This window comes from Anolis sagrei, chromosome Y, assembly GCF_037176765.1.
Source record: "Anolis sagrei isolate rAnoSag1 chromosome Y, rAnoSag1.mat, whole genome shotgun sequence".
Lineage (NCBI taxonomy): Eukaryota > Metazoa > Chordata > Lepidosauria > Squamata > Dactyloidae > Anolis > Anolis sagrei.
In genome coordinates, this window is record NC_090035.1 from 20119121 (window position 1) to 20139532 (window position 20412).

A 20412-nucleotide genomic window follows, 5' to 3' on the forward strand; every position below is an offset into this window, starting at 1 on the left:
CAATGCCACAACCCCTTAATACAGTTCCTCATGTTGTGGTGACTCCTAACCATAAATTTATTTTCGTTGCTACTTCATAACAGTAATTTTTCATTCACTGGACCAAATTTGACAGAAATATCCGATACACCCTAATCTGAATACTAGTGGGGGTGTCAATTTTGTCATTTGGAGGTTGTAGTTGCTGGGATTTATAGTTTAACTACTATCAAAGAGCATTCTGAACTCCATCAGATGGAATTGAACCAACCTTGATACACAGAACTCCCATGACTAACCAAAAATAATGGAAGGTATTGACCTTGAGTTTTGGAGTTGTAAATCCAGAGAGCACTGTAGACAAAGACAATGCCTTGAAGAATGCGCAAGCCTCCCTCCAACCTTGCACACACCCCTTCACCTGCACATGCACATCACACTGCCATGCACTGAGGGAGCCTGCTCTCCCCTTCCCACTTGGAATCTCAGAAACAGTCCTCCCCTTGACTGAGAGGCCAGCCAATCACAGCAGAGAAGGGCTTTTGGTGGGATGATTCGCCATCTGTTTCCAAGGACAGAGAAGGACAGGTAGAGACATCTTCAGCCTTCTCTGCCAAAAGGGTACCTAAGACTATCAGAAATATATGTTTTCTGATGGTGTTTGGCGACTTTTCTGAAACCCCTTCGTGACCTCCCCCAGGTGTCCCAACCCCCAGGTTCAGAAACACTGATCTAGTCAAACTCCCTACCATGCACAGGAAAAGCATAATCAATGTACCCCCTATAAATAGCCATTCAGCCTCTGTTGTAGGTTTTTTCGGGTTGTACGGCCATGTTCTAGAGGCATTCTCTCCTGACATTTCACCTGCATCTATGACAAGCATCCAAATTATTCATATTATATATAATATATAACTTTACGGGCCAACTCCAAAGCACAGCAAACCGCATGCAAGCTTTGGAAAAGCTTCCAAAGAAGAGAGTTCTGCTGTTGAACAGCTCTTCTTACAATCAGGAAGTTCTTCGTAGTGTTTAGGTGGAATCTCCTTTCCTGTTATTGTTCCAAGTCCTAGTTCCCAGGGCAACTGAAAACTAGTCTGCTCCCTCCTCCTAATGATATTCTTTCACATATTGAAACCTGACCCTCGTGTCTCCTCTCGACTTTATCTCGTGAGGCTAAACAGACCCGGCTCTTTTGACGCTCCTAATAGGGATTATTAATGCTGTCAAGATCTTTGATTATTTTTGTTGCCCAAGACTAGATTCAAATGGATGCCAGGAGTATCAAAACCCCCTCCCTGCCCCAATTCTGCAAAGACAGAGGCTTCTCACCAACGTAGCGGGCCCCTGGCTTGATCACAATAGCCCCCCGGCTCCGGGTTTCTTCCTCCACCAGTGCCATGCTCTCCTTGGCCTTCTGGTATGAATCGTCTGTGGCGCAGACTGTGATCTTGTCCTGGATGCTGTCCAAGCAGTCCAGCTGAATGCTGCCATTGCTGCAGAGAAAAAAGGTGGCCATGAAAAAGGGGCCAGCCCTGTCCCTCTGGAACTGATTTTCTACTCTCCTTTACCTAATACTCCCTTACTGTTGAGCCATTATTGTTATTGTTATTATTATAAAATTATTATCATAATATTTATTGATACCCTGCTTTACGTCCCCAAAGGAGATTAATTACTAGTGGAGCTTATTTGGTTGAATACTGCAAGTCATTTTGGGTGTAAGAGAACCAGCCATCTACAAAGATGTTGTCCAGGAGACACCCAGCTGTTTTATGATCCTCAAGGGCGGCTTCTCTCATGTTGATAATATCACCTCACCCCCTTCATAGGAAATCTGCTACAAAACAGGAGCTGTTTTGTTGAGTTCCAGGGCCAGGGAAGCAGATGACAAGGTCAGAAGAATGGCCTGCCTCAGGGGAGCATGCTTACTCTATCAATGCTTAACATTTACACAAATGATCAGCCTCTGCCAGAAGGGACAGAGAGTTTGATCTATGCTGACAATCGTGCCATCACTGCTCAAGTAAGGAGTTTTGAAATAGTTGAACAAAGGCTCTCCAAAGTTTTAGGTGCTCTTACTGGGTGTTATTACAGGAAAAACCAGCTGATTCCTCATCCATCCAAAACACCAATGTGTGCTTTTCATCTTAAAAACAGACAAGCATCTCGTGCTCTGAGGATTACCTGGAGCATTGCAGCACATCAAAATATCTGGGAGTCACTCTGTACCATGCTCTGACTTACAAGAAGCACTGCTTCAGTATCAAGCAAAACATGGATGCTAGAAATAATATCATACAAAAAATGACTGGCATAACCTGGAGGATCACAACCAGACACAGTGAAGACATCTGCCCTTGCACTTTGCTACTCTGCTGTTGAGCCTGAATACCCAGTGTGGAATACATCTCACCGTGTTAAAAGAGTGGACATGGATCTTAATGAGACATGCTGCATTATCACAGGATGTCTACACCCAACACCATTGGAGAAATTATACTATTATACAGTATTGCACCACCTAATATCTGTCAGGAAGTAGTAGCCAATAATGAAAGACCAAGGTAGTGACATCTCCGGCCCATCCTCTGTTCAGATATCAGCCAGCACGCCAATGTCTTAAATCAAGAAATAGCTTCCTAAGACCTACAGAGACACTCGCAGAAACACCTCAGCAAGAAAAAGTCCAAATGTGGCAAGCTAAAACGCAGAATCTCCATCCATGGCTGAGACTGGATGAGAAACTCCCTCTTGGGCACACACAAGTGGGTGAATTGGAAGGTGCTGAACAGACTGTGTCCTGACACCACGAGATACCTTAAGAAATGGAGTCTCAAAGTGGAGTCCACGACTTGCAAGTGTGGAGAAAAGCAAACCACAGACCAACTACTGAGCCCTGCCACATGCACAACCTTCTCACAGCGACACCAGAGGCACCCCAAGTGGGCAAAATAAATCTAGTATAATGTCAAGTTTTTAACTTTGTGTTCTTTTAAATATATTATAACTGTACCCTCAATTAGCTTCTGACACAATAATAAATACATAAATAAACCAACCAGCAGAGCTTTTGTTGAACCAAAGGCTTCCATCCACCGTCCTTACTCCCTGTGGGAAATTCTATGATATGCGCCCACCGGATGTCTTTCCTTCCATCTCTATTTCCCACAGTTTCATGTACTTAAAGCCCCAAAACATATCCCCCTTGCAGACTTGGGAATGGAATTTTACAATTACATGTGTGCTGCTTTGCTTTCTTGAACATGCTGTGATATCAATTACCCAAGTCTCTGACAGATCGTGATTCTCAGTCTTGTTGGTGAAATGCTTACAATCCTTTCCTTTTCCTTGTCCCTGTTCCCTTTTCCTTGCTTGCTAAGCCATGACACCTCCACCTGTTCCCTTTCAAACAGGCCTACCTCCTCCTCCTCCTTTTTATTCTTTTTATTACCTGGCAAGGTTGTTGCAAGGATAAAATAGGGAGATGGAGATACACCTATATTTACAGTAGACTCTCGCTTATCCCATCTTCACTTATCTGACACCCCCTTTTCCTCCAGCATTTCCCCTTCAATTAAAGGAACGCTCCCTAACCGTCTCTCCATTCCCACTAAGTGAAAGAGACAAAATGAGGAGGAGAAAGAGGGAAGAAAGGGGGGAAAGAGGCAGGACTGGAAATGGAAGCATCCCCCTACTTCCCTCTGTGATTTCTATGCTCCTCTTCCACATCCAGGCACTTCCTTTTGGCCGCTCTAGCCCCAAGACATTGCCTCGCCTTGATTCTTCAAGTCCCTGTTAGTATTCTAGGTATCCAGTGCTGCATCAGATGGGTAACAGGAGGAGACTCTGTATCATCCAACATTTTCGTTTATCCAATGTTCTGCTGACCCATTTATGTCAGATAAGTGAAACACTGTACCTGGCTCATGCGAGAAAAGGTAGCATACTATTATAGCAGATTCTCAGTTAACCACCACTCATGGGGATTGCTAGATGCCAGATGAACGTAGCATCTGATGTTTGAGAGTTCCTATTAAAAATATGTCTAACTCACATTATACCCCATACTATACGATGCCATAAACGCTGTATGGATTTGATATTCATATGTCATTGGCAGGCTGGAAATGTGACTCACCTGGAGACGTATTGCTGGATGCAGTCAAAGCTGCCCTGGGGGCTGTCCTTGCCAATGTGGGAGAGGTAAAATGAGAACGTCTGGACCCCCTTCGAGCCATCCGATTGGGGTATCGAGATGCGCTGTCACAAGAGAAGGAGCCATTTCAAGCGATGCAAAGACAACTCAGAATTCTCCAAGCTTTGCGGGGTTTGTGGTTAGCAGTTGCGAGAGTTGAAGTCCAAAGCAACCGGAGGATCAAAGGTTAGAAAACTAACATTCTAAAAGAAACTAGGATCCAGCATTGATTCTTATGGAGATGTGCTAAGCAAATTGAATTTAATCAAATGTAAATTGCAATCCAGCTGTTTTCAAATTTGATGTGTTATATTGCATTCTAATGGTATTGAATTTTAATAGACAAGAGCTGTATGCCAATTTGTTTTCATGGCTGGAATCACAGGCCAAAAGTTGTCAAATTTAGTGGGATCCAGTGATGGTTTTTTCAACAGCGGTTTTATTATAGCTTGTTTTAAGCTTGCTGGAATCTTGCCTTCCCGCAGGGAGGCAGTAACCATCACCTTCACCCACTCGGCCAATCCCCCTCTGGCCTCCTTTAGAAGCCAGGACGGGCAGGGGTCTAGGACGCATGTCGACGGATCCCCTGTTGAAAGGGGACCCGTCTTACGAATCGGGGTTCAACAACTCTGTGACTACTCGAAACAGCTCAGCCGGATGGTTCTTTGTAGACGAAATATTGGGTGAATAAAAAGAGTTTTTTACGGCCTCTATTGCCACATCATATGCCCTTAGATAAAGGCATAGGTGTGTTCAGTTAGTCTCCTCTTTGTTCGCTTCATCACTGCCAACTCCTCAGTAAACCAAAGAGATGGTTTAGCTCAGCTACTTAAGAGGGGACATTCTGGAGCGCTCGTGTCTATTGCCCTGGCTAACTCCCCATTCCAGAGGGTGACCAGAGTATCAACAGGTTCACCTACCGAGGTGGCAGGAAATTCCCCAAGAGCCACCAGGAATTCATCTGGATCCATAAGCTTCCTGGGATGGACCATCTTAGTGGGTCCTCCACTCTTACAGAGGTTAGGGGCCGCAATGAGTGTAAACCTAATCAGGTGGTGGTCGGTCCATGGCAACTCAGCTCCTCAACACCGCAACCTTCATCCCATCCCTGAGTCACCTGAGGTCTGATAAGAGCGGTATACAAATGAAGCAAATAAATATAAATAAATAAATCACTGGCAGAAAACCAAGTCTAATGTGTGTCCAGTATTGTGGGTAGGGCCAGTTACTAGTTGGGACAGCCCCATGGTCACCATGGAAAACATGAAGTCCTGAGTCACTCTCAAAAGGGAGGTCTCTGCATGAATGTTGAAGTCTTCCAGCACTACAAGCCGTTGGGACTCCAACGCCAGGCCCGAGACCACCCCAGCTAGCTCAGGTAGAGACAACAGTGCAGCAGAGTGGACGGTACACTAACAGTCTCCTATCCTCAGGTGGACACATTCGAACAAGGTCGACTGCAGAACGGGACGCCTGGTCAGGAAGATGGTGTCCCAATAGATCATTGCTACCCCACCTCCTCGCCCCCCGATCTTGGTGCTGCTGCACAGTGTAACTTGGAGGACAAAGCTGGGTGAGATTGACCCTGCCAGCCTCATCCAACCAAGTCTCCATTATGCATGCCAGGTCTGCCTGCTCTTCCAATATAAGATCATGTATAATTAATGTTTTTCCATTGACAGACTTGGCGTTCAACTCCAAGTTTTATGCTTGCTTTTTCTAGGGGCCTTTGGAGTTGATCAAAGTGATTTACATTATATTTTTGTGGCCACACAAATACCACGAATAAGAGAAGCAGGCCTTCTTTGCTCGACTTCTCCCCAGAGGCTCAACAGCTCCTTGCTGGGTACAAATACAAAGCCCTGCATATGGAGAAGTCACTTCTCCCTCCCGAGATGTTAGCAAAAAAACCTAAACTCATGGAGAGGCTATTTGATTTACAACCTGGCTTTTTTTTCTCCACCATAGGAAGCTTGTGTCCAATTTTGATGCCATCCTCTAGGAAACCAGGCAAATCTCTACGGAAGGAAAGCACCAGAGAGTGGGAAAGGGAGGAACCATTCACATTTAGGGCATAAGACAGGCTTGCTTTGACACTGGAAGGATTTAGAATCAGAGCTGGAAAAGACCATGTGGGCCACCCAGTCCAACCCCCTGCCATACAGGAAAAGCACAATCAAAGCACCACTGAAAGATGGCCTTCCAGCCTGTTAAAAACTTCCAAATAAGAGGCTTCTACCACACTGCAAGGCAGAGTTCTGCTCTTACAGCTAGGAAGTTCTTCCTAATGTTCAGGTGGAATCTCCTTTCCTATAATGTGAACCCACTACTCCCAGTATTAGCTTTCCCTCCTTATTTGGTGTCATCTGCAAACTGGATAAGGAGGCTCCCCAAACCATCATCCAAGTCATTATTACATATACCAGATGTTCTCCTTGTCGTTTTGTTTCACCTGCCCCTAAAAACAGAAACTACGCTCCTATGACCTTGGCTTCCTCTCATGATTCAAAATAATGGCAGCAGCTAAGAAATGAAAACAGAGAAACATTTGGTTTCGAACTGGGCACCCCAATAATGGGAGATTTCTGGGGAAATGCACCCCAGCCCCAGAAGGTGTTTTAAATCTTTGCCTCATTGATCAAATGCCAATGGCCCTAAACTGACATCCACTTGCTCATCTCAACTGTCTTTGACTAGGACAAAGGCAATAAATAAATAACAAATCGTTACGAAAATTTACAGTATAGGGCAGCAAATGAACCCATGCATGAATCCATCTCTCCCAGTTTGGGTTTTCCAAGCCGCAGTGAGAATTGGAATGCTTGGCAAAGTGGAAGGAGATAGGAAAAGAGAGGAACTGCATTACAATTGGATCAAACTCCAGCTTGAGTCACTATATGGGGAGAAAAGCAGGATAAGAATAGAAGAAATAATAATAATAATAATAATAATAATAATTCAAAACCCTCCACCAAGTAAACCATGGCTGATCTTGCAAGACCTGAGCAGGACAGTTGTTGATTGAAAAACTGACGCCAACACATTTGGCGTTTCCCATGTTTTACAACGACACGCCATTTCGGCAGTTGCAGTTCAGCAGTAAGCCACATTTTGGAGGGAAATATAACCCATGGGTGTGTTTTATTTATTTATTTATTTACTTTATTTATATACCACTTTTCTCAGTCCTCAGGCGACTCAAAGCGGTGAACAACATCGATAAAAAACATCACAAGACAAGTATAGGGCAAATAAAACAATTGTAACATAACTCATTAAACATCCGTATAACAATCATTAGCACCTCAACAGTAAAATCAGAATCCAGTCTCATCATCCATTATTCCGTATTCCTATGTTCAATTACACTGTTTAATCAAATGCTTGTTCGAACAGCCAGGTCTTCACTTTCCTCCTAAACACCAGCAGGGAGGGGGTGGATCTGATACCTGCAGGCAGGGCGTTCCACAGCCGAGGGGCCACCGCTCTAGTCCCCGCCAAGCGCGCCTGTGATGCAGGCGGGACAAAGAGCAGGGTCTCCCCAGATGATCTTAGTGTCCTAGTCGGTTCATAGGAGATGCATTCGAAGAGGTAAGTAGGGCCAGAACCGTTTAGGGCTTTATAGGCTAACGCCAGCACTTTGAATTGTGCCTGGTAGCAAACTGGCAGCCAGTGGAGCTGGCGCAACAGAGGAGTAATATGCTCCCTGAGTGCCGCTCCTTTTAGCAACCTGGCTGCCGAACGCTGGACCATTTGAAGCTTCTGAGCAGTCTTCAAAGGCAACCCCACGTAGAGAGCGTTGCAGATCCATAAGCCTCCTGGGGAAAACCAACTTAATGGGTCCCCCACCCCTGCGGAGGTTAGGAGGTGCAGTGAGTCTAAATCTGACCAGGTAGTGGTCGGTCCATGGCAACGGAGAAATGGTCAACTCCTCAACATCGCCACCATGCTCTCATCCCTGGCAGAAAACCAAATCCAGATACCCGTTGGGACAGCCCCATGGTTGCCATGGAAGACATGAAGTCCTGAGCCGCTCCTACTAGGGTAGCCTCGGCGTGTACATTGAAGTCCCCCAACACAAGAAGCGCTTGGGACTCCAATGCAAAGCTCGAGACCACCCCTGCTAGCTCAAGTAGAGAGACCGTAGTGAGGCGAGGTAGGCGGTACATGAACAGAATCCCTATTCTGTCCCGGTCACCCACCCTCAGATGGACACATTCAAAACTGGTTGACTGCGAGATGGGGCCCCTTGTCAGAGGGATAGTATTTCTATAGACCACCGCAACCCCGCCTCCCCACCCTCTGGATCTCGGTTGGTGCTGCACGGAGAACCCTGGTGGACAAAGCTGGGTCAAATTTACACCTCCCGCTTCATACAACCAGGTCTCCGTAATGCACGCCAGATCTGCCCGCTCATCCAGGATTAAATCTTGGATGAAAGCTGTTTTTACGTTGACAGATTTGGCGTTCAACAGCACCACCTTCAATCCAGAGGGACCGCCATTCTGCGTACACCAACTTACCACATCAGGAGACCGATTTAGAGTTACTAAATTTCCACAATCCCTAGGCCAAATTAATGGTCTCCCTTTCCTGCATCTCCCCCTCCCTGTTATAGTTTCTATGGGGGCCCCTCAGCTGACGGGACAACCCCCCCCCCCCTCTCCATGTCGCACTCAACGTTTTGACTGTCATTTACTAAATGTACTAGCTTGGATCTCTGGTGTTACTTGGGTTATTTTTAAAAAGTCAATTTTTAATTGTACAAAATGCATAAGGTGGTGGATGTACTACAACTCCCATCATGCCAGGTTAACCCTGAAAAACTCCATCAGTACTTACATTTTGTTATATGGAGTAAGTCTGCTCCAGATGCATCATCAGTGGGGTTCAGTGTGTTCTTTGGTTGCAGGGTAAACTAGAACTCCCACTATGGTGAGTCAGTCCCCTCAAATCCCCCCAGTAGGTTGAGTTAGTTATGGAGATTCTGTGTGTCAAGTATGTTCCAGGTCCATCTTCCACAGTTTCTCTGGTTGTGGGTGAACTACAACTCCCAGAAAAAAGTTCAGCCCCCCGCCCCGTAATACAAATTCTGCATATCAGGTCTGTGTGCCAAGTTTGGTCCAGATCGATTGGTGTTTGGTTCACAGTGCTCTCTGGATGTAGGTGAACTGCAACTCCCACAAATCATGGTGAATTTTCCCCAAAAACCTCTAGTATTTTTGCTAGTATTGGGGGCTCTGTGTGCCAAATTTGGTCCAATTCCTTCTTTGGTGGAGTTCAGAGGGCTCATTGATTGCAGGTGAACTATACACCTCAGTACCTACAACTCCAAAATGTCCACCCCAATTCACCTCAAAACTCACCAGTATTCCAATTTGTGCATATCAGGTATGCATGCCAAGTTTGGTCCATGCTTGTTTAGATTCATAGTGCACTCCGGATGTAGGTGAACGAAAACTCCTATAAATCCCTCCAAAAACCTCCAGCATTTTTTGTTGGTCATGGGAGTTCTGTGTGCCAAGTTAGTTCCAGGTCCATCATTGGTGGAATACAGAGTGGTCTTAGATTGTACGTGAACTATACATCTAAGAACCTACAACTCCTATAAATTATGGTGAATTTTCCCCAAACTTCACTAGTATGTTCAGTTGCTGATTAATTCCTCTGTTTGCTGTGTGCCATAGAAAAGAATAGGAAAGGGTTAAGGGAGAGGAAGTGGGCGGGATCATGTAAATGCCACATCAGATGAGAGAGTCAGAAACACTGAGATGTCTGTGGTGGTGCAGACACATGAAATCTAGGATGAATTTATATCTTCACTTGGGTGGGGGACATTAGCAGGGCTCTTGGACATGTTCATGGCGCTCACTATAACCTGCAATGTCATTGGAGGGAGGGCCATTGGTGTCTCTGGATGCAAGAGCTTGTTTGTGTAAGTGTGCAGCCAACACACACACACATTTTCATTTTCATTATGTGTCTAGATATAGATATTCCATCTTCTTCCTCCCTTTTTGAATTGTGTTAATGGATGGCCGATCCAGGATGGTTTTTAAACAATGACAAGATGTGCATTTGTTTCTGTTTCACTTTGCTTTTTTTTTTTTAAAGAGTAGGAATGTGCTTGAAAGCTTTCCTTCCTCGACTGATGTTTTGCATAGTTCTTTTATGAAAGGATTCATCATAAGCTGCTGTCGGGGCATTAAACAGGCCATTCGTCCTGCCCTGAAAGTCAGTCCGAGACACAAAACCAGATGAAGACACTTTCTGGAGAATAAACGCTGTTAAAAATCTGACCTCATTACCTCTGAGGATGCTTGCCATAGATGCAGGCGAAACGTCAGGAGAGAATGTCTCTAGAACAGGGGTCCACAAACTTTTTAAACAGAGGGCTAGGTTACAGTCCCTCAAACTGTTGGAGGGGCGGATTATAATTTGAAAAAAAAAATGAATTGATTCCTATGCACAACACTTCACATATTTTATTTGTAGTGTAAAAAACATTTTAAAACAATACAATAATTCAAAATAATACAATAATAAAACCAACAATAATTGGTAAAAGGGAATGAAAGTAGATATACATATTATTCATCGGTACATAAGGTGTATACAAGAATTGATTATATTTTTGTCTCCAAGAATATGACAAGTAAAGTGCTAAATGCTGATATAGGTATGATTAAGATTTCAGATCACGCTTTGGTTTCAATTGAGATTGCGTTGAAATGTGATTATGATAAAATGAAAAGGTGGAGGTTAAACACAAGAATACTAAATCATAAAGAGATAGTAGATAAAGTGCAAGCAGAATGGCAAGAAATATGGGGCTTCAACGAAAAGGGGATGACAAAAGGAGTCCTATGGGATACTATGAAAGCAGTGACCAGAGGGTTATGTATAAAAGAGACAATTAACTTAAAAAGAAGGCAAGAAGAAAGGAAAAGGAATCTAGAAAGAGAAATAGAAGAGATTGAAAAAGCATATGTAATAAAGAGAGATACACGAATTTATGCTAGGTTAAGAGCAAAAAAAGAGGAATTGGATAAAATGGAAATAGACGAAGTACAAGAAAATTTAATTTATTTAAGGAGGGAATATTTTGAGTTTAGTGATAGGAATTCAAAGATCCTAGCCAAATCAACACAGAAAAAGAAAATAGAAGGAATGATAAACACGATAAAAGATAAAACAGGTAAAATATGTAGAGCTATGAAAGAGAAATTGAAAGTATTTGAGGAATTTTATAAAAACCTATATCAAACTAAAGCATGTCCCATAGAGGCAATTAGGAAATACGTGGAAGAAAATTGGGAGAGTAAGCTGGAGGAGAAAGATAAAGAGCTATTGGACCAACCTATTAAGAAAAAAGAAATAGAGGAAGTCATTAATAAATTAAAAGTAGGAAAAGCCCCAGGCCTGGATGGTCTAGGGACAGAGTATTATAAAAGCTTTAGAGAAGTTCTAACCACAAAATTATTGGAATTGTATAATGGAATAATGAAGGGAGATAAAATACCCGATTCATGGAGGAGATCATTAATAATATTAATACCCAAACCTGACAAAGACTTAACAGACCCAGGGTCATACAGGCCCATATCATTAATAAACCAGGATGCAAAGATATTGTCCGCGATATTAGCTAATAGAATGAATAAATGTATGTATAAGTACATAAAAGAAGATCAGTGTGGGTTTATAAAAGGAAGACAAATGTCAAATTTGATATGGAGAGCACTAAATAAAATTCATTGGGTTAAAGAGGGGAAGGGAAAAGCAGGGATACTATCATTAGACATTTTTAAAGCGTTCGATTGTGTGGAATGGGAGACACTAGGGGAAATATTGAATAAATTTGGAATGGGAAATAAAATGAGAACTAAAACAATTTTATTCAAAGAACTCAGCAGTGATAACTATAAATGATGGAGTGACAAACGAAATAAAAGTGACTAGAGGAACTAGACAAGGGTGCCCTTTGTCCCCGATATTATTTGCTATGGTGATAGAACTTTTTGCTAATAATATAAGGAACGATAAAAATTTAGAAGGACTAGGAAAAAAGGAGAAACAGAAGGTGAGCTTATTCGCTGACGATACATTGTTATTTATAGAAAATATAGTGGAGAAAATAGATAGAATAAAAGAACATTTGGAGATATTTGGGAAAGCAACGGGTTTACAAGTTAATTGGAACAAGTCAGAAATGATGCTACTCAATTATACAAGAGAAGAAGAAAAAAAATTTATAGAACAGAGAAAAATGGGAATAAGAATTAAGAATAAATTAAAATACTTGGGAGTAATAATAACTAAGGATTTAAAAGAGATAGAGGAAGTAAATGTAGTAACTTTAAGAAAAGAAGTTCAGAAAAAGTTAATAGAGTACGAAGGTATACATTTATCCTGGTTTGGAAGAATAGCATTAGTAAAAATGAAAATACTTCCAAAAATAAATTTTATATTTAGAATGTTACCACTTCAAATCACAGAAGAAGAGCTAATTAGATGGCAACAAATGATTAATAAGTACTGCAATGGAAGTAAAAGAAACAGGCTAAACAAACAGTTATGGTATAGATCGCAAAAGGAGGGTGGACTAGCACTAACTAATATAAAAAAAATATTATGAAGCAAGTAGATTAAATTTGGTTATAGAAGGAATGGTTAAAAAAGAGGGAATAGATTGGCTTAGTAATGAATCAGGAAAAGTGGAAGATGAAATTTGGAATATTTTTTTAAACAGCTTACTAGAAAAGAACTGAGGGAAATTAGAAACCCAATGCTGAGCAACATACTGAAAGTATGGAATAAATACAAGGGGAGGTTAATAAAGGAAGGATCAATTATAACCCCAATAGTGATGGAAAAGAAATTCCCAAAAAAATTTAAAAAAGCAATGGATAAAAAGGTAAGGGAAATAAATTTAGATAGAATAGGGGATTGGATGAAGGTGGAAATGAAGAGGGAAAGGATGTTGGAAGAGTTTAAAGAAATAAAATTATCATGGTTTCATTGTATACAACTAGAACAATGGTTAATAAACTGGAAAAAAAATAATAGAAACGGAAGCCAACTCAATCAATTCGAACAAATAATACAGAAGGGAAGGGCAGTAGAAGAACATGAAAACTTGAGAGGTATAATTAGCAAAATCTATAAGATACTAATTGAAATGAAGGATGGGAAAATAAAAAAGAGTACCCTTAAGGAGATTTGGGAAGAGGATTTAGGGATAAAAATAAGTGAAATAGAGTGGCAACAGTTATGGGGACAAAGACATTTAAAAAACCTATCGATACGTGTTAAAGACAATTATTACAAGTTAATATGGAAGTGGTACTTAACACCGGTAAGAATAGCATATATGAATAAAAACAATTCAACAAATTGTTGGAGAGGGTGTAAAGAACCAGGAACATATATACATATGTGGTGGCAATGTAAATATGTAAATAATTTTTGGGAGAAAGTATTTAGAGAAATAGAAAGTATAATGAATATGAAAATAGACAAAAGTCCTAGTATAGCCTTATTATCATTATATAACAATAAGCAACTGAAAAAAGAGGATAAAGAAGCGATAACAAACTTACTAACTATAGCAAGACTGCTCATAGCAAGGAATTGGAAAAAAGAAATGAATATACGAATAGAGGAGTGGTATAAGGAAGCATGGAAAATAGCATTAAATGATAAACTGACATGTATATTAAAGGTTAAAAAAGGTATATGGAAACAAAGTGATTTTGATGCTATATGGGGAAAATTTGTGGTAAATGGATTAAAAAATAAGGAAGGAAAATTACCGTCACAAGAAGAAATGAAATTTTGGACAGATGAAATGTAAGAAATGTGGCTTGAGACGGGTGGAGGGGAGCACTGAGGTGAAAAAAGGGGGAAAAAAGAAAAAGAAAAAAGGGGAGGAAATGTCAAAGCAAAACAACAAAACAACATGTTAAAGAGGTTGATGTATAAAATGCAATAGTATGTAATAATTGTGATAAATCAATAAAAAAACTTAAGAAAAAAAAACAATACAATAATTAAAATGAAGAACAATTTTAATAAATATAAGATTATTAGTGCTTCAATGGGAACTGAGGGCCTGCTTTTGGCTGATGAGATAGGACTGTTGTTGTTGCTGTGTGCTTTCAAGTCATTTCAGACTTAGGTTGACCCTGAGCAAGGGCCAGGTAAATGACCTTGGGGGGCTGTATGTGGCTCCCGGGTCTTAGTTTGAGAACCCCTGCTCTAGAACATGGCCATATAGCCCGAAAAAATCTACAACAACCCAAAGCTGTTAAAAATAGTTTCTGAGATTTTTTTGGGCAGGGACGAGGAGGAAGGAAACCAGATGACAAACAGGAAGAAAGACAAGGTTTAATCGCTTCTTTCCTGTCTGTTGTAATGTCTCACTATTACTTGACGTAGTTGTTTAATGTGCATTACTGGATTTTTGGTTGTTTTGTTTCTGGTTGCACTTTACAGCATTGAATGTATGCCACTGTTTGCTGTGAACCACTCTGAGTCTCCATGAGGAGATAGGGCAGGATATAAATAAATTATTATTATTATTATATTATTATTATTATTATTATTATTATTATTATTATTACTTGAAACAGAACAAGGTGAGTCCTCAGCAGACAAGATCACTGCTGGCTGTTGTACTTGATCACACATCGGACACTTCCCAAGTGTCTATGACTGTGTGATGTATCGGCGAATGATGCGTGCAGATCCCAGCAAGGTGGCCTTCTGCAGCTGGCAGATGGTAATTTTGTCAGCACTGATTGTGTTGAAGTGCAGGTCCAGGTCTTTAGGCACTGCACCCAGTGTGCTGATCACTACTGGAACCACCTTTACTGAATTGTGCCAGTGTCTTTGCAGTTCAATTTTTCAATCCTCATATCATGTCAGCTTTTCTAGTTGTTTCTCTGCAATCCTGCTGTCACCTGGGATTGCGACATCGACAACCCATACTTTGTTTTTAACACAATTGTGAGGTAAGGAGTATTGTGCTCCAAAACTCTGTCTGAATTTGGAAGTCCCAGAGTAGTTTGATGTGCTCATTCTCTGTAATTTTTTCCAGCTTGTCATCCCACCAGTTCTTTGTCACAGGCAGATGATATTTGTGGCAATGAATCATCTGAGCAACGGTGTTATGCCTCTGCTTGTAGCCTGTCTGTTCAATCTTCTTGCAGCAGCTGAGGATGTGATCTATTGTTTCACCTGTTTCATTGCAGAGTCTACATTTGGGATCTGTTGTCGACTTTTCAATTCTGGCATTGGTTTAATGGCTTGTTCTTGGGCTGCCAGAATCAGGCCCTCTGTCTCCTTTTTCAAAGTTCCCTATGAGAGTCACAGCCATTTTTTTTCTTTGTCAATTTGGCTCTCCATTTTTGCCAGGAACAGTCCATGGGGAGCCTTCTTTCACCAGTTTTTTCTTATGCTCTGCATTGTGTTTTTACGGTATTCACTTTGTCTTTTGCACTTGAAGCAGTTTACTACTATTGACTTTCCTCAATGTTGGTTCTTGACTGCGTTTCCCATAATCTGAGGGTATGTTTCTCTTCTTCTACTGTTTGTTTCACTCGCAGAAGCCCTCTCTCTGCCTCCTGATTTTCTGGGCAGGTAAAGTCTGTTGACATCACTACATTTATTTATTTATTTATTTACTTCATTTATATACCGCTTTTCTCAGCCCTTAGGCGAATCAAAGTGGTTAACAGCAATTTCAATGCACACATTACAAATCAATCGAAACATTTAAAAACAATAACATAACAACAATTAAACATCAATATAACAAATCATTCACGTCTCATCAATAGAATCAGAATCCAATCTCATCATCCGTTATTCCGTGTTCCTTGTAATCAATTACACTGCCTAATTGAATGCCTGTTCGAACAACCAGGTCTTCACTTTCCTCCGGAATGCCAATAAGGAGGGGGCCGATCTGATACAGAGGGTCGTAGAGCCGGGAGAAAGAGCCAGGAAGGCACAAAGAAAACAGAGGAAAGGCAGAGAAGGAGAAACGATTGCGCCATTGCATCGCGGCCGGCCTACCTTGCAATCTTTCAATCAGGCCGCCAGCTCTCTAGTCGAGCCGCCAGCCGCCAGCCTAGACACCGGCCGTCTCTGCCTGCAGCTGCCGGCTAGGCATTGCCGCTGGGACTTTGGTCGGACTTTGGCCGGCCGGACCATCACCGGGGCCACCACCAGAGCTGCCGCTGCTAGGCTGCCGTGCTAGGCCGCGGCTGCCACCGCCACCAGGCCGCTGCCACCGCCAGAGCAGAGGCCGAAGACGTGCCAGGGTCGCCGCCGCTGCCGGGGCCAACCCCAGAGCTGCCGCTGCAAGGCCGCCGCTGCTGGGCCGCGGCCGCCACCGCTACCAGGCCGCCGCCGCCGCCGCCAAAGGAGGCCAAACCATCGCTCGGGCCATCGCCACCACGGAGGCCTAGGTTGCTTCCGGGGGCCGCCGCCGCCGCCGGGGCTGCTGCCGCCATCAACGCGGGGAGCCGCCCGGGCGAGACCACCGCCGCCGCCGCAGAGGCCGGGCCACCGCCGGGGCCGCTGCCGCCGCCGGGGCCACCGCCGCCGCCAGCGCGGGGAGCCGCTCCGAGCGTGACCGCCGCCGTCACAGAGGCCGGACCATCGCCAGGACCATCTGAGCGGCCGGCTCTCCCCTCCATCAGGGCGAAGCGGCCGCCTCCGCCGCCGGGGCCGCCGCCGCCACCAGCGCGGGGGCCGCTTCGAGCGTGACTGCCGCCGCCGCCACAGAGGCCGAACCACCGCCAGGACCATCTGAGCGGCCGGCCCACCCTCCCTTCCATCAGGGCGAAGCGGCAAGGCTGCGGAGCGGCCTTTGAAGGTGAGCTGCCTGGGCCACTGGAGCTGGCGTCGCCATTGTCAGCTGGGCCTTTGTCGTCTGGATTTCATCATCTGGTAGATGGCAGAGCGCCAAGGCCGCCCCCACCTACGACCTCACTGGAACGCTCCCTCGCAGCAGCCATCGCTTGCAACAAGGCTTGTCGTGCCCTGAGCAGCCTTTACCACCTCTACTATTGGGCCTCTACCATCTGGGCAAGCCGCATATAGTTCTTTATGCTCTCCTCTGCTGTGTTGCTGCGCTGACTGATTCTGTGTAGACCTTTTGTGCTGGCCTTCTTTGTGTTAATAGATATTGTGACTGACCAACTGTGCTGACCACCGCTGTGTTGACCATCTCCGGAAGCCCCATCCGCTTTTTACACCTAGAGACTACACCTAGGATCATAACAGCTTTTATCATCTCCATCCTCATAAGAGGGTGATTACATATTACCAACATAGTACATTCCTTGGTTGTCTTCTGTTGCTAATGTGATATAAGAACGCAATATAGCACTTTAAGGCGCCTGCCACTTGCTGCTAAATTGCACCAGCACTTACGCCCCTTTCCTGTCCCTCTATGCCGCACTTTAGTTACCGTTGAGAACCAGTGTCGGGTACCTATTGCACTTTAGACCTAGCACTTTACGAATGTGCCCAACGGCACGCAATGTGTTGTTGATTGAATGTTATTACTGACTGTGTTGCACTTTAAGACTTGTGCACTTTACGAATTATCCAACTGGTGTGGCCGGAACACCTATCACCACCTGAATCGTTGTTTATCCATGTGGTTCCCCATCCCCCTTTTTGTACTGTCCCTGTTACTACTGACTAGCGGAGGGGGCAGGGGAGGAGGTGGGCTGGAGCCTGTGAACAAAAATGAGGTGGGGAGGAGGGAGGAGGGGGAGAAAGGATGTTGGCAAGGACCAACAATTCAAACAACGAGCAAAGCAGAAAGCAAGATCTTGGCTCTGGATTGCGGCATGGAGGGGGGGAGGTGTTCCACTAGCCGAGGGGCCCCCATAGAGGTCGTGGTGGGAAGGAGGAGATGCGGAAAAAGGAGACCTCAAATTTGGCCTAATCCGGACCGCTTATCTACATTAACAACCCCTAACCGGTCTCCTAAGGTAAATTGGTGTAACCAGGTGAGCGGGCCCTCCGGTTTGAAGGTGGTGTTGTTGAACGCCAGATCTGTCAACGGAAAAACGACCTGGATCCAGGATCTAATCCTGGATGAGCGGGCAGATCTGGCGTGCATCACGGAGACCTGGTTGGATGAAGCTGGAGACGTAAACCTTACCCAGCTTTGTCCTCCAGGCTTCTCCGTACAACACCAACCAAGATCCGGAGGACGGGGAGGCGGGGTCGCAGTGGTCTATAGAGATTCCATCCATCTGACCAGGAGTCCCATCCCGCAGACCACGAATTTTGAATGCGTCCACCTGAGGGTGGGTGACCGGGACAGAATAGGGATTCTGTTAGTGTACCGTCCACCTCGCTGCACTACAGTCTCCCTACCTGAGCTAGCGGGGGTGGTCTCGAGCCTGGCGTTGGAGTCTCAACGGCTTCTTGTGCTGGGGGACTTCAACATCCATGCCGAGGCGACCCTCACAGGAGCGGCTCAGGACTTCATGTCTGCCATGGCAACCATGGGGCTGTCCCAACGAATAACTGGCCCCACCCACTGTGCTGGACACACATTGGACTTGGTTTTCTGCCAGGGATGGGAGCAGGGTGGCGGTGTGGAGGAGTTGTCCATCTCTCCGTTGCCATGGACCGACCACTTCCTGATCAGATTTAGGCTCACTGCGCCCCCTAACCTCCGCAAAGGTGGAGGGCCCATTAAGATGGTCCGCCCCAGGAGGCTTATGGATCCGAATGGATTCCTGACGGCTCTTGGGGATTTTCCCGCCACCTCGGTAGGTGACCATGTCGAGGCCTTGGTCGCTTTCTGGAATGGGGAGATGACCAGGGCAATTGACATGATCGCTCCGGAACGTCCCCTCTCAAGTAACCGAGCTAAACCAGCTCCTTGGTTCACTGAGGAGCTGGCAGCGATGAAGCGAAGGAAGAGGGAACTAGAGAGCGTGTGGCGCTCGGACCCAAGCGAGCCAAATCGAGCACGGTTTGTGTCCTTTTTAAGGGCATATGCCGCGGCAATAAAAGCCGCAAAGAAAACTTTCTTTGCGGCCACTATTGCGTCTGCAAAAAACCGTCCGGCGGAGTTGTTTCGGATTGTCAGAGGTCTTTTAACTCCCCCCACTTCAGGCGGGAGCCCTGACAATTCGGCCACGCGCTGTGAAGCATTTGCTCGGTTCTTTGCAGACAAAGTCGCTTTGATCCGTTCTGGGCTGGACACCATATTAAATGCAGTCTCCGTGGATGTGACACGAGCACCTGCTTGTCCTATTTTGATGGAATCTTTTCAGTTTGTGAAGTCCGAGGATGTGGACAAGATACTTGGAAGAATGAGGCCCACCACGTCCATCCTAGACCCCTGTCCATCCTGGCTTCTGAAGGAGGCTAGAGGGGGATTGGCTGAGTGGGTAACGGTGGTGGTTAATGCCTCCCTACGGGAAGGCAAGATTCCAGCGAGCCTAAAACAGGCTATTATAAAACCGCTGTTGAAGAAACCATCATTGGACCCCACTAAATTTGACAACTTTCGGCCTGTTTCCAATCTTCCCTTTTTGGGCAAAGTCATGGAAAGCGTGGTGGCCTCACAACTCCAGGTATTCTTGAGAGACACGGATTATCTGGATTCGGCACAGTCTGGTTTCAGACCGGGACATGGTACCGAGACGGTCTTGGTCGCCTTAGTGGATGATCTGCGCCGGGAGCTAGACAGGGGGAGTGTGTCCCTGTTGGTGCTCCTAGACCTCTCAGCGGCCTTCGATACCGTCGACCACGGTATTCTTCTGGGGCGCCTTGCAGAGATGTGTCTTGGGGGCACTGCTTTGCAGTGGCTCCAGTCATTTCTGGAGGGCCGTACCCAGAAGGTGTTAGTGGGGGACTCCTGTTCAACACCACAGCCTTTGACCTGTGGGGTTCCTCAGGGCTCTATACTGTCCCCCATGCTGTTTAACATCTACATGAAGCCGCTGGGTGAGATCATCCGGAGTTTCGGGGTGCGGTGTCATCTGTACGCAGATGATGTCCAACTCTGTCACTCCTTTCCACCTGCTACTAAGGAGGCTGTCGAAGTCCTGAACCGGTGCCTGGCCGCTGTAATGGTCTGGATGAGGGCGAACAAACTGAAATTAAATCCAGACAAGACAGAGGTACTCCTGGTCAGTCGCAAGGCCGAGCAGGGTATAGGGTTACAGCCTGTGCTGGATGGGGTCGCA

At 44.8% G+C, this 20412-nt stretch overlaps 1 protein-coding gene across 4 annotated transcripts in view; it reads right to left on the reverse strand.

Annotated features, from left to right (window-relative positions):
* LOC137095366 (RNA polymerase II elongation factor ELL-like) overlaps positions 1-20412 on the reverse strand; it is a 106531-nt gene that overhangs the window by 75537 nt on the left and 10582 nt on the right. For 3 of the 4 annotated variants that reach the window (XM_067461963.1, XM_067461964.1, XM_067461962.1), the window contains exons 3-4: positions 4121-4242; positions 1312-1475 (exon numbers count right to left, since the gene is read on the reverse strand). In XM_067461963.1, the coding sequence (XP_067318064.1) occupies positions 1312-1475; positions 4121-4242 (286 nt within the window). The remainder of the gene's footprint in view (positions 1-1311; positions 1476-4120; positions 4243-20412) is intronic. The other variant, XM_067461965.1, reaches the window with a different exon arrangement.